The sequence below is a fragment of the Mastomys coucha genome, unplaced genomic scaffold (assembly GCF_008632895.1).
Source record: "Mastomys coucha isolate ucsf_1 unplaced genomic scaffold, UCSF_Mcou_1 pScaffold22, whole genome shotgun sequence".
Lineage (NCBI taxonomy): Eukaryota > Metazoa > Chordata > Mammalia > Rodentia > Muridae > Mastomys > Mastomys coucha.
In genome coordinates this window covers 260876066-260890184 of record NW_022196905.1, presented here as the reverse complement: position 1 = coordinate 260890184, position 14119 = coordinate 260876066, and the positions used below count along the sequence as shown (strand labels likewise).

General features: G+C 51.2%; 3 protein-coding genes across 5 annotated transcripts in view; 1 reads left to right on the top strand and 2 right to left on the bottom strand.

The window, feature by feature from the left end:
• LOC116070330 (cytochrome b-245 light chain) overlaps window positions 1-5168 on the top strand; it is a 9252-nt gene extending 4084 nt beyond the window's left edge. Inside the window, exons 2-6 of the mRNA XM_031341669.1 lie at window positions 1682-1751; window positions 2122-2196; window positions 2548-2631; window positions 3493-3574; window positions 4860-5168. Of these exons, the coding sequence (XP_031197529.1) occupies window positions 1682-1751; window positions 2122-2196; window positions 2548-2631; window positions 3493-3574; window positions 4860-5069 (521 nt within the window). The 3' untranslated portion in view covers window positions 5070-5168. The remainder of the gene's footprint in view (window positions 1-1681; window positions 1752-2121; window positions 2197-2547; window positions 2632-3492; window positions 3575-4859) is intronic.
• A 1137-nt stretch (window positions 5169-6305) lies between these two features.
• On the bottom strand, window positions 6306-7778 carry Il17c (interleukin 17C). Its single transcript, XM_031337394.1, has 3 exons — window positions 7752-7778; window positions 7213-7532; window positions 6306-6688 (listed from the first exon to the last, which is right to left on the bottom strand). The coding sequence occupies exons 1-3, from the start codon at window positions 7776-7778 to the stop codon at window positions 6430-6432; spliced, it is 606 nt and encodes a 201-aa protein (XP_031193254.1). The 3' UTR covers window positions 6306-6429.
• A 5128-nt stretch (window positions 7779-12906) lies between these two features.
• The window catches only part of Zc3h18 (zinc finger CCCH-type containing 18), a 48029-nt gene continuing 46816 nt past the window's right edge, over window positions 12907-14119 (bottom strand). For all 3 annotated transcript variants that reach the window (XM_031341666.1, XM_031341668.1, XM_031341667.1), the window contains one exon: window positions 12907-13814. In XM_031341666.1, coding sequence (XP_031197526.1) covers window positions 13616-13814 — 199 coding nt within the window. In that variant the 3' untranslated portion in view covers window positions 12907-13615. The remainder of the gene's footprint in view (window positions 13815-14119) is intronic.

Genomic DNA, 14119 nt, shown 5'->3' with positions numbered 1-14119 from the left:
GTTGCTGGGAATTGAACTCAGGACCTCTGGAAGAGCAGTCAGTGCTCTTACCCGCTGAGCCATCTCTCTAACCCCTCTCCAGCTCTTTTGTAACCAAAATCTTCAGATGTTTCTTATACTTGGTGTGTCACGGATCTTCCTAAACCTGCAACAGGCTCCTGGCTTTTATTTTTATTTATTTATTTGTTTGTTTGTTTGTTTGTTTTTTTCGAGACAGGGTTTCTCTGTGTAGCCCTGACTGTCCTGGAACTCACTCTGTAGACCAGGCTGGCCTTGAACTCAGAAGTCTGCCTGCCTCTGCCTCCCAAGTGCTGGGATTATCCTGGCTTTTATTTATTATCTGTTTGTTTTGAGACAGGGTTTCAGGCTGCTCAAATTCACTAAGTAGCATAACATGACTCTGAATTCTTGGCCTTGCTACATCTCCCAAAGACTAGGATTCCAGAGACTCATGTAGTATCCCAGCCTCTCCTGGAGCATATTATGTAAGCGAGGCTGGCCTTGAACTCATGGTCTTCCTGCCTCCACCTTCCAAGAGTTGAGATTGGGCTTCGTGCATGCTAGACAAGCGCCTCACCAACCTAGCCACTTCTCTAGCATTTGGTTGGTTGTTCGTTTGAACACAATCACTTGTAGCCCATGCTGTTCTTAAACTCAAGGGATTAGCCTTGAACTCTGGTCATCTTGCCTCTACCTCTCTATACTCGGATTATAGTTGTGCACCATTGTGCTAAAATAGTAAGCATATGGAGGTCAAAGGCCAACTTATAGAGTTGTTCTCTCCTGATGGGTCCCGTCAGGATGAACTTAGGTCTTCAGGCTTAGTAGCAAGTGCCTTTACTCTCTCCGTCATCTTGCTAATTAAACAAAACACCTTAAATGCACTCTTACAATTGTTTAAAAAAAAAAAAAAAGGCTGGGCGGTGGTGGCGTACACCTTTAATCCCAGCACTTGGGAGGCAGAGGCAGGCAGATGGATTTCTGAGTTCGAGGCCAGCCTGGTCTACAGAGTGGGTTCCAAGACAGCCAAGGCTACACAGAGAAACCCTGTCTCGGAAAAACCGCTGATTACAGAGAACATCACTTTGACTTCATCTAAGCTAAAGACACAGATAGTGAGGGAGGTTGTACATTGTGTGGTTCCACGGTGGAACCTAGTAGAACGCTTGTGTAATTCTACTGTAGTGAAGTCTTGGACAGGCTGAGACATTAGTGGGGGTGAGGGTAGCATGATACTGCAAGAAAGCTCCCCTCTCCCTCTTCCCTATCCCCCCAACAGGGTTTCTCTGAAGCCCTTGCTGTCCTAGAAGTTCCTCTGTAGACCAGGCTGGCCTTGAACTCACAGAGATCTGCTTGCCTCTGCCTCCTGTGTTCTGGGATTAAAGGTATACACCTCCATCACCCAGCTATACCCTCCCAACCCCTAACCTGACAGGGATGGAACCCAGTATGTACTGAAAAGAGTTGACATTCCAACCAGGGTATAGCACTAGACCACTATGGTGGAGCTCAGCTTGCAGTGGCCACCTCCCCGAGTGTCCTCTCTGTTCCTGAACCCCTCGCTATACAGTGCTCTGCCCCAATAGGCAGAGAATTGGAGGTGGTCCCAAGCCTGGGGCAAGCTCAAGCTGGCTCACACCTGCAGCAGGTGACACATCCTAACACCTTTCTCCATCCTTAGTCCTCATCACAGGGGGCATCGTGGCTACTGCTGGACGCTTCGCACAGTGGTACTTTGGCGCCTACTCTATGTATCCTTCTACCTGGGTCCAGGAAGGTGAGGTGATGGGAGTGCTTATAGGACGAGCATGTCAGTTTACAGAGCCCTCTACGTATGCTGTCTGTAGTTTTAGAAGCCAAGTCCCAGGGCTGGACAGCCACTTGCCAAAGGCTACAGGGGGGTTCAGGCAACCATAGAGCTGAGGCCCAGGATCCCAAGGCTTGGACCGGAGTCCATTGCCTCTGCCCCACCTTGTTGGACAGTAGACTACTAGGCCAGAGCCTGAGAACAGAAGAGGTGGAGGGTAGGTATAGGGAGCGGTTGTGCCTTGATTTACCTACCCATCGGCAGAAGCACACCCTGGCCTAGGCCTGGCGTGGCTTTCCTTAACCTCACTGCAGCGTTGCAGGCGTGCTCATCTGTCTGCTGGAGTACCCCCGGGGAAAGAGGAAAAAGGGCTCCACCATGGAGCGGTGGTAAGTCATTCCTACCCAAGAGGCCTGGGGATCTGCCCCATGGAGCTGGCTTGTCCAGAGCTCCCAGCCCAAGGCCCGCCCAGCTGCTCAGGAGGAAAAGGACCTAGAACCCTGGAGGGGGGGGGATAAGAAGTGACAAGGGTGGGCGGTGGTGGCGCACGCCTTTAATCCCAGCACTTGGGAGGCAGAGGCAGGCGGATTTCTGACTTCAAGGCCAGCCTGGTCAGGACAGCCAGGGCTACACAGAGAAACCCTGTCTCAAAAAACCAAAAAAAAAAAAAAAAAAAGTGACAAGGGATTCTGGGTGTGATTGGTGCTGACCCTCTGACCTTTTGTCTTCCCGCTGTCTAGCGGACAGAAATACCTGACCACTGTGGTGAAGCTGTTTGGGCCCCTCACCAGGAATTACTACGTCCGGGCTGTCCTCCACTTCCTGTGAGTCCCGCTGTCCATCCCCAGGGTAACAGGAGACTAGAAGGAGGCACCCCATCGGTCCATAGCTTGGATAGGAGGGCATTGCCCAGCCAAGCCTCTTTTTCATTGAAGTTTATCCAGATAGAAAAGCTCAGCTTTGGGGCTGGAGAGATGGCTTAGCGGTTAAAAGCACTGACTGCTCTTCCAGAGGTCCTGAGTTCAATTCCCAGCAACCACATGGTGGCTCACAACCATCTGTAATGGGATCTGATGCCCTTTTTTCTGGTGTGTCTGAAGACAGCTAGAGTGTACTTACATAAAATAAATAAATAAGCCAGGCAGTGGTGGCGCATGCCTTTAATCCCAGCACTTGGGAGGCAGAGGCAGGTAGATCTCTGAGTTTGAGGCCAGCCTGGCCTACAAAGTGAGTTCCAGGACAGCCAGGGCTACACAGAGAAACCCTGTCTCAAAAAAAAAAAACAAAAAAAACAAAAAACAAATAAGTAAGTAAGTAAATAAATAAATAAATCTTTTAAGAAAAGAAAAGATCAGCTTTTGGAGAGGGCAGAAGGTCCCAAACTTCCAGTGCACACCAAACCTAGCAGTTGAGCTGCAGGCGCTGGGCTGGGCCTGTTACACCAGCAGTTTTGGGACACACCCATGCACCCACACTCCAGCTCAAGCCTTTTCCCCAATAAGATGTCTGAGGCCTGAATCAAAGGACACATCACCACAGAGAACAGCTTATACCAAACCCAAGCTGGACCTGAGCAGAACTAGCCTCTGCTCATCCAGGGCCCTGGGGATGGAATTTCCCTCTGGGACCTTGTGACAAATCCCCTCTGACTGCTGTCTGCTTCTTTCCTTCTGTCACACTTCAAGGCTTTCAGTGCCTGCAGGCTTCCTGTTGGCCACCATCCTGGGGACCGTCTGCTTGGCCATTGCCAGTGTGATCTACCTGCTGGTAAGTGGCTGTCCTCAATAGTCTGCCTCCCTCCCACACCCATTCTCGTGTCCTTGGTGTTCTTTGCTCTCATTGCAGCTTGCTTGCTCACACTGGCTGTGTTGAATACTCCTCTGGTATATACTGAGGTTGTATTGTGGCTCTGTAGGGGAGGCGGATAAGTAGACTAGCTCTGAGAGGCAGTGTGGCTGGCCCAGGTCATACCTCCAAGCCTCCGTGTGGGCCTATAGTTTATCCAAGCCTGCCTGAGTTTGGATTGTGTTAGGTGGACTTCCCAGGAGCTCATGACACAGAAGAACCTATTTTTATTTATTTATATTTTTATTTTGAGAGGAAGAACAGGGTCTCATGTAGCCCAGACTAGCCTCAAACTTGCTCTGTAGTTGAAGATAGCCTTGAACTCCTGATCCACCTGCCTCCATCTCCTGATGAAAGATATGCGCTGCTTTACCCGGCCTAGTCTGTGTTCATTACAAGTCTTCTCTGTTCTAAGGTCATATAGATACCTTCCTGCATCTTCTGCCAGCCTCACCCTTACCTTCTGGATAAAATATTCTTCTGCCTTGTTGGTTAGAAGGTGTAGCCTCAGGTGTGTGCCGTGCTGCGGACTTTCCGTCTCTCAAGCATTGTGGGATACAAAATCAATCTGTCAATTGATTCATTCTGGTTTTTTGAGACAGGGTTTCTCTGTGCAGCCCTGGCTGTCCTGGAACTCACTCTGTAGACCAGGCTGGCCTCAACCTCACAGAGATCCACCCGCCTCTGCCTCCCAAGTGCTGGGCTTAAAGGCGTGCACCACCACTGCCCAGTGAGATGCTAAATTTAAACGCACGTTCCCAGATTCACAGAACCAGCTGCCTTGGAATGTGGGAGGTAGAGGGGATGACAGCCCTATTTCCAGCAGGTTCTCTGCTTGCATTTTTCAGCACCCAGCCCGGGATGCTTCCTATAAAGTGCTTGACAGCCGCCTTACAAAGGCTGTAACATAGGTTGATAGCCTTTGGAGGAAACCTAGAAGCTCTGTGGGTCATAGAATCTGCACCCGGAAGTGCTTCTGGAAATGTTAGAAAGCCCAGGGGCTATCTGCTTCCTGTCCTGCAGGGCCCTCCTGGCTTGGCCACATAGCTTGGGTTTGGTGTCAGGCAACCCCAGATCCTGATTGTGTGGCCTTGGGCCAGTTAGGTAATGTAAGCCATGCCCATCATGGGATTAAGACCCATGTCACTTGGAGTCCCTGGGGACAGTAAGCAGCTTGAACCTTAACATAGACCCTCTTCTGTCCCAGGCAGCCATCCGGGGTGAGCAGTGGACTCCCATTGAGCCTAAACCCAAGGAGCGGCCACAGGTTGGAGGCACCATCAAGCAACCACCTACCAACCCCCCACCCCGGCCACCAGCAGAGGTCCGTAAGAAGCCAAGTGAGGGTGAAGAGGAGGCAGCCTCGGCTGGAGGACCCCAGGTTAACCCAATCCCAGTGACAGATGAGGTCGTGTGACCTTCAGTGGCTGTCTATAGCTCCTGCTTGAGTTTCTGTGGAGTTGCCCCCAAAGGATGGTGATCCTCACTGTAATAAACATGATTAAGAGCTTGTATGGACAAGAAGTTCTTCATATGAGGCTTGGTGGGGGGTGGGACTGTGGTCAGCAATGGATCTAACACACTCCCTGTCCTGTTTGGTGACCCGAAGGCCAGTCACGGAAGGCCTGGTGACTGCCTGGTGGACCCTGGCTGGGCTCATGTTTACAAGTGGGACCCTGAGCAGAATCCTGGCAGATTCTGGTTCTGCCAGAAGTCACTGGCACCCAGTCCCCTTCACCCAGTGGAGCCAGAGTACAGGGTGCTATCCTGGCAGCTCCTGGCTCTGAGTGGGAGTTTAAGTCTCCAGTTTGGCTTCACAGCCCTGGGTCCCTACTGGGGAAAAGGCCTGGCAGGTCCATGCTAGGAAGGTATGTTGTGGCAGTGACTGTCTTGATGCAGGGGGTCGCTCCTGGGGATTAGCCTTAGGCAGAGATGGTGTTGTCCAAACGGTCAAAGTAATGGCCTTGAGGGATTTCCCAGGACTGCAGCTGACTCCCATAGAAAGGTAGAGAGAGACCCAGGCCTGATGGCTCTGCCGAGCAGTGTGTTCAGGCCCCACCCACCACTGCAGGACCCCACTCAACCTCAGGAAAGGAATCTGGGGCTTTAGTTACCCTCTGAGCATTGACTTGGTGGACCAGGCCAGGAGGGAAGAAAAACAGACTTGCAGGGGTAAATGAAGGAGACACTGAACTGTGTCAGTTTAATAACAGTTAAAATAAATAATTGTTTAAAAACAGATAGCAAAAGGTTTCGTCAGGCAGAAGCCAGGGCTCTGGGGTGACACAGACCCAGCCTCCCATCTCCTTCCTGTTGCTAGAGATTCAAGGAGAGGAAGCCAGTTCCTTTGGACCCACCCCACCGTCTGGCTTCCCTGGGACTCATTGTGTAGACCAGGCTGTCTGAGGACCTTTGGCAACCTTCCAGCCTCTGCCAAGTGCTTGGGATTCCTGGTGTGCTTTATACCACACCCAGCCTTCCCTCGGGTGACAGGGTTGGCTAAGTGGTCCTTTCAGACATGGAGACACCTGACCTCCCCAATCTTAGGGAGTGGCCCCTCCAGATGTGGGGATTTGTGACCCTCCCCAGTCCTGAGACCAGCAGCCTGGATCCGGGCAGTGGTCATGACAGGGATCCCAGGGCAAAGGCTGGGTATAGCTTCTGCTTCTCTTAAGTCAATAAATAATCAATAAATACACATAAATAGAAGGTGTCCTCTGTGGAGGTGCCTGCAATGTGTGTTCTGGAAGGATCCGGATGCACCACAGAGGTTGTCACTATGTAGACCTGGGAAGAACACAGGTGCAGCCAACAGGCACACGGATGAACTCAGTGTGGAAGGTGAAGGATCCTGGCGTAGGGTCTGCTGTGCCGTCTCGGGAGCAGGGCTGTCGCCGTAGTACCAGCAGGCTCTGCAACAGCTGCACGGAGTTCAGGGCAGCTGTCTCACGGCCTGTCTTGGCATTGATGCAACCACGACACAAGCATTCTGCCACCGCCAACTTCTGTGGGTAACGGTTCTCATCTGTGTCGATACTGTGGGGAGGGAACCATGAGAATGCTCACTCTGAGCTTCCACAGTGGGCTCAGCATCCCTCTCCCCTCTTTTTTTTTTTTTTTTAATGTGGATCCCAGGGATTTGAACTCAAGTCTTCATGCTTGCCAACTAAATGCTCTTATGTAGTGAGCCATCTATCTCCTCAGCCCTTCCTCTTCCTTCCTTGGAGCTCTACCATCTTGCGGCTGTGCCGCTTGCTCTAGAATTTGTGATCTGAGAGCTCAGAATGTGAATGCTACAGACAAAAAGGTGCAGGCACCGAGAAGGCTGGCATTCTGTTAGTGCTTGATTCTGTTACCTGCACTTCCCGCATGGCCTCTGAGGACACAGAAGCAGGGGCTTTGGTGGGGGCTCTGGCCTCACTTGGCCCAAGCCTCAGCTTCTTAGGGGAACATGTCTTTAGAGGCTGGGGTGAGTGTGCACACTGAACAATGATCTAAGGTTCCAGAGTTGGAATAAAGCCACCAGCCCCCTCCACCAGTGGGGACCCCATTACCCTCACCGATATCTCCACGGTGAGATGGAGCGCTCGTGGGTGTCAGCTTCCAGCACCTCTTCCGGCCGCAGCACGGGACACTGTGTTCCAGCTAGAGGTCCTTCATGCTGTCTCCTGTGAGCCGTGGCCTCCAAACTGGCCACCAGGGCCACAGGGAGGGCCTGCTCCCACCTGGCACTTCGAGTTAGCAGGTGTGGAGGAGCCTGGCCATGAGACAGTTCCTCAGCAGAATAGCACCGCAGGGTCCTATGGCTTCGGGGTTTCCCCCAAGATGGGGGATCTTGGTGGGTCAACCCCACGGGCAACCAGGTTAGAAGCAGGAGGCTCTGTGGAACAAGGCAGGTGTACGGTTAGGGGAAGCCCAGAGAACACCCACTTCCTCCCAAGCTTGCCTGTTCTCAATGAAAAGACGGGGTTTAGATTTCCCTTTGTAGGTGGGCAAATAGGCTTAGCCTAAAGGCATCCTGGACTTAGAGAAAAGGCCCCGACATCCACCCCTCTGGGATAGGCTGTCATCATGAGGCTGGGAAAGACACTAGGCTCACCATCACAGTGATGGTGACGGTGGCCATGGCAGCAGACATGGAGCAGTCTCACACCTGGCCACAGTCCCAGTGCTGTACCTGGTGAAGCCTGGCTGTGTGCTTTTATACCTGGGGCCACACCTGGGGAAAATCCAGCACTGCTTCCTCCTCTGGGTCTGTCCCTTTGCATCACACAGTTGTCCAGGTAGGTCCTGAGAACAGCCCCTGCCCTGCCCTGACCACACCTACCCCGTTGTTACAGATACTTAGGAGCCCCTGCAAAGCAACCTTTCTAGCCAAAGATCCTACCCAGTGGAATGCCCAGGAAAGCACGGGGCCCTGCCTGGTGCGACGCTCTGGAACCAGGAACTAGGGTTTCTGCTGAACAGCTCTTAGCAGCTCACCGCCTTGACTTGTGTCAGTTAGGCTATTTGAACTCAGGGACCCTGGGGTTGGCACTGGGGGGCTTACATGCTACGTCCTGTCTGCCATGAGTCTGTAAGGTTCAGGCCCTGGACCAGTGGATGGACTTGGAAGTTGTCTTCCTGCCTAAGGTCACCATGCACCCATCCCCTGTGCAGGCAGGAGAGATGGCTTGCCTACAGGTTGTTTGTTTTTTGTTTTTGTTTTTGTTTGAGACAGGGTTTCTCTGTGTAGCTTTGGCTGTCCTGGAACTCACTCTGTAGACCAGGCTGGCCTCGAACTCAGAAATCCGCCTGCCTCTGCCTCCCAAGTGCTGGGATTAAAGGCATGTACCACCACTCCCCAGTTCCTACAGGTTTATAATAATAAAAAAAACCCTTCTGTGTGAGGTAGGTGTTGTGGCACCCTGCCTTTCATCTAAGCACTCAAGAGGCAGAAGCAGGAAGGTCTTTCTGATTTCAAGGCCAGCCTGGTCTTCCCAGTGAGTTCCTGGATAACCAGGGCTATACAGAGAAACCCTGTCTCAATAAACAACAAACAAACAACAAACAAAACAGACAAACAATAAACTACCCCCCAAAATAAAACATGTAGATGAGTATTTTGTTGGCATATATGTGCCTGGTACCCAGGGAGGCCAGGAGTGGACCCTTGATCTCCTGGAACTGGAATTATGGCTGGTTGTAAGCCACCCTGTGGGTGCTGGGAACAGAACCTGGAGGTTCTGTAAGAACAGCCAGTGCTTTTAACCTCTGAATCTTCTCTCCAGATCCTCTCCAACAGTTTTATTCCAAGAAAAAATCCTGGGGCTGGGGAGGTAAACACACTGAAGATGAGTGCAGCCCTTGACAGAAGTCTGAGCCTGGAGCCACCTATAGTGCCCCCTGCCCCTGAATCCCTGGCTAGGGTGGGCTGGGTACTGTGGGTACTTTTGTTTTTCTAAAAAGAGGATAAGTGGGAGCCAGATCTTGGGATGTTTTGGATGCCTAAGGTCTGAATGTCATTCTGGGAAGGCCTCCTTCCTGGAGCCCTGTGGAGCTCTGGCCACCTCTAAAGCAGAAGTCCCTGTCTGCCCTGGGTTTTGCTTGACTCTGAAATGGCCAGCTGTAGGGATGGAGCCAGGTAGTATAGCTGCAGTATCAGCCTTTATACTTACAAGCAGGATCAACCTGAGGGCTGTGGTGTAGCATCTGCTGTGGCCCAGCCTCAGAGCTAAGGGGGGCACATCAGGTTGCCCTATGAATGACAATCCAATCCGATAAAGGGGTGGCTCTGTTCACAGACTTGAAAGGCCACCACGAGGGCATTGTCATGCCCCCAGCTGGCTGGGGCCAGTTGAATCACCGGAGGCTGACAATGTTGTTGTCACAGAGTGGCTCCTGGTCTGCTTTCAGAATCTGGGGTGGGCCACCCAGCTCCTCCCCGCACACAGATCAATACCAGGTAGGGACTGAGACTGGTTAAATGAGCCAAGGAAGCTGGGCGGTGGTGGTGCATGCCTTTAATCCCAGCACTTGGGAGGCAGAGGCAGGCAGATTTCTGAGTTCGAGGCCAGCCTGGTCTACAGAGTGAGTTCCAGGACAGCCAAGGCTACTCAGAGAAACCCTGTCTCGAAAAAAACAAAACAAAACAAAAAAAAACAAAAAATGAGCCAAGGAAGCCCCCCACTCCCCAAAATGTCCTTAAGGATCCTGAAGCTGGGGCTGAGGTGTTTTGTGCAAAGCCCAGCCCTGGGTCCCTCTTTTGCCAGCTTACTGCCCTCCATCTTCTCCCTGGCACACATATACACCCACTAACATGTACTTAAACACTCAGGTGTAGCTGCAGGGCTCCAGGTCCTTGGAGAATATTTTGGTGGACAGTGACCAGGTTTCCCGGACCTCCATTTTTCTGGCTAACCAGTGGGCACCCTGACATGATTCTCGTGACCTTTTTGCATTCTGAGTCTGTGAGTCAGACTTTTCAAGACACAGGTGGGAAGGAGGTAGATTTGAGGTGAGGGAAGAGTTGGGCCAGCTATATCCTGGAAGAGAGGGATGTGTCAGTAGATTCCAGCCTCTTCTTGGGTTGGAGTCTTTCTGTATACAACCTGTCTGACAGAACCCAGTGTCCTGGGAAGAGCAGGAGGAGGAATGCAAGGAAAGAAAAACCAGTGTGTATATGTGTGTGTGTGTGTGTGTGTGTGTGTATGTGTATCTGTTTATATGTGCGTGTATGTCTGTGTCTCTGTGTGTCTGTGTCTCTGGGTGTGTGTCTCTATGTGTGTCTGTGTGTGTATCTGTGTATGTCTGTGTGTTTCTGTGTGTGTGTATATGTGTGTCTGTGTATCTGCATGTCTGTCTTTATATGTGTGTCTGTGTCTCTATGTATGTCTATATGTCTGTGTTTCTGTGTGTGTGTGTATATGTGTGTCTGTGTCTCTATGTATGTGTCTATGTATCTGTGTGTATGTGTGTTTTTCTCTATGTATGTCTGTGTGTTTGTGTGTGTGTGTATATGTGTGTCTGTATCTGCGTGTCTGTCTCTATATGTGTGTCTGTGTATGTATGTGTGTCTGTGTATCTGTGTGTATGCATCTGTCTCTGTGTCTATGTGTGTTTGTCTCATGTGTGTGTCTCTATGTGTGTGTCTGTGTGTGTGTCTGAGTGTGTTTATGTTTGAATGTGAAACAGAAATGGGAACTAAAAGAATGCCATGGAGAAAGGCCCACCTCAGATTGGCCTGCTCTAGACCAGCCATCTCTCCCCAGGGCTACTTCTCCCAGAGTGGAGCCGAGGTGCCACATGGCTCCCCATGGAAAGGCCTCTGTCAAGGCAGTGTCCAGTGGGAGGGAGTTTGTACCTCCTGCTTCTGTTCTACTGGGCACCTCAGGTCCAGAAGAGAACAGGAACATGAACTTTGGAGACATGCTCAACTATTGCCATGTGCACACTTTAGGAGCTCCAGGTTACCCACTTCCTAGGTGGAAAAACTGAGGCCCAGGGTACAGCAAATTAACCCAGGCAGTACAATGAATATGTTGTATAAATATGTACTACTCTGCTTCCTGCCAGGTCCTGATATCTGTGGACCTGCGTGCTATGGCCATTTTCCAAATAGAACCCAGCAGAGTTGACCAGACCTCCTGCCCTGGCTTACAGCAGGTCCTCGTTGGTCCTGTGGCCCTAGTGGCTGGCAGCTGTCCTATGCTCACCTGATCCCAAGCAAGGCTTCAATTCAGACATCTCCATCTCTTGAAATGCAGAGGACTCCTGGGCCAGCATGGCACTAGCATACTAGCCTCTGAGCTCTCATGTTGGAGCTGACACTATAGGTGTCCTAAGACGGCATCAGGACAACTAGTCAAGCTTTATCTCAGACTGTGACCCGAGACCTTTGGTCTCAGTACCCAGCTGTCTTCCCACTCTGTTTTGTATTTCACTTTAACCACTGGTGGCTGGGTGGGCAGTCTGAGGAATCTGAGTGCAGCTCTCCTGCCAGACACTGCCCCGGCTGTATGGAGGATAGAGTGAGTGGGTGCGACGTGGGAGCCAGAACACACGCAAGCGTTGGAGGCAGAGGTGGGTAACCTTGATGCTGAGGAACACTCAGAAGTCCCAGGTTGGGCAAGACTGGAAAAGCACCCAGGAGGAAGGATGCTGGGCAGACCCGCCCTGGCTGGGCAGGCCCGCCCACACCAGACTTGAGCAGCCCCTACACAGATTCTGCCCTGTCTGGATCAGGCAACAGTGACAGGCCTGGAGATCTCAGGCCTCTCAGGGATCTGAGGCATAGGTTGTTGTTGGTCTGTTTGGAGTTGCTAGGTAGGGCTACATCTCTCCTGTGCCTAGGGTCCAGTCAATAGCAAGACTGGCTGACACACTGTGACCCAGGAGCAAGGCTGTGGGGAATGCTTATGCTAGGCCTATCCTGGGTGAAGCCTGGAGCTAGAGGTTGGTGAGACAGCTCAGCTGGTAGAGCTTGCCTTGCTGACACAAAGGATCAGAGTCCAATCCTCAGAATCCATGAAAAAATGTCACTTGTGCTGGGGAGGTAGAAATAGGTAGGCCCTAAGTCTTAGGCCAACCAGGCCAGCCTAATGGTGAGTTCCAGGCCAATGAGACCCTGTCTCAGAGAAGGTACAAGACATTTCTGAGAATGACACCTGAGGCTTCCAGCTCCTTCATACTTAGGGGTTTTTTGGTCATGGCACTTCCTGGAAGGTGGTGATAGAGTGGATATAGTTGGGCACACCATCAGGATCGTTTGTCTGGGAAGACACTGTGATATTGACCTCTGGCGCTGTCTGCACTGGCTGGGCCTTAATTAAGTGCTCTCACAGGGATAATACACACCATGGAGGAGGACCCGAGTCAAGTGTTCCAATCTTATCTAGGTTTTGCATATCCTGGACCTGAACATATGCCTAGGTCAGGGGCCAGGTGGCAGGTTCAAAGCAAGAATGACAAGCAGCTTTACAGCTGGGGTCAGCCCCATCATGTCTACAGTCCCTGCCCAGCCAGGGCTCACTGTGGGGAGGTAGCTCCTAAATCACTCTAAGTCAATGACAAGAGCTGGGCTGCTCTTTGCTCAACCATAAGATGGGAAAACTGAGGCTTAACACTCCAGGGGCTAATAATGAGAGCAGTCTGTGCCTACTGGCTCCTGGTGGGCAATAGACAGCATCTGCTCTCCTGGAGTGCTTGGCCCATTTTGAGTCAAGGCCCAGTAAGGAGGCAGTGAGGCCCAAGCAGACATCACCAGGACCAGAAAGTGCTTATCAAAATATTTTATTTTAGGAGATCGCTCAAAAAAGACCCTCCACATTGGACAGACATCCCAACGATACCCTTGGCCTTTATTATTTTATTTTATTTTTTTTTGTCTTTTCTGTTTTTTTCCTTTTTAATCAACTAAAACAATTTGATGCTTAAAATAAAGACAGGAAATGTTTCCTAATCAGACTTTAGGCAAGAATATGTATATATACACTTATATATATAAGTGTATATATATATATATATATATATGTACTTCTGATCTGGGGAGGGGAGGATGGCTGCCTGTAGTCCAGGAAGTGTTCGGCTTCCCTGTCCCTAGAGAGGAAGCTGCTGAAAACTGCAGCCCAGGAGGCCACCTGGGAGAAGTGAGGACGGAGGCAGAAGGGTGAGTCCAGCCCCTGCGTGCCTGAAGCTCTTAAGTTACACAGAGTTGGTGCTCCCCGCTCAGTGCTGATCTGTCCATCTGTCCGTGGAGACTATTCTGGAAGGAGCTGGTTCAGTCTGGTGGGGAGTTTGGGACTCAGCATCATCTTCATCTTGTGTGTGGCTTCTTTTCCAGCTGAGAAACTTTTTTTTCTTTTTTAATTTTTAAAAAGAATCACAGCCAAAATAAGATATTGACTGAAAAATCCAAAATGGCTGCGCTTACCCTATTCTTTATAAAAACTTTGAAGAGTCTACTCCAGGAGTGAGCCGGGGCCACTACACTTTCCCGGGGATCTTGGCCCGCTTGCGAGCAATGGCGTCCTCAACGGCCTTGAGCTGTTTAAGGAGCTCCTCTCGCCGTGACAATGTGCTGGCCTTCCCTGACTTAGTGCCTGCTGTGGCAGTGTCTGTGGCTTTGCCAGGCACGCTGGTGACCTTGCTGGAGCTCTTAGACTGGGGTGACAGTGGACGCTTCCTGTAGGATTGAGAAGGTATGAGGCAGTAGATGACAAAGAGCCTGCCCTGGGGTGAGTACCCAGGGCTCCCCATTTCTTCTGTGGGGAGAGAAGGAGGGTCCAGGGTAGCCTGTAGCCTCTTTTATTCATCCCACTATATAGCCACCCCGAGACCCACTAGCCCTTGTCTAGGGCTCTTCAACAAGGTGGGAATGTGCAGCTGTGCCCCGACTGAGTCTGAGGGGTTTTAAGAGAAGTGGACAGACTGCTCTGTCTGTCCTTCGTACTTGTCTTCCATATCTCCCATACTCCTAAAGCTGACCAA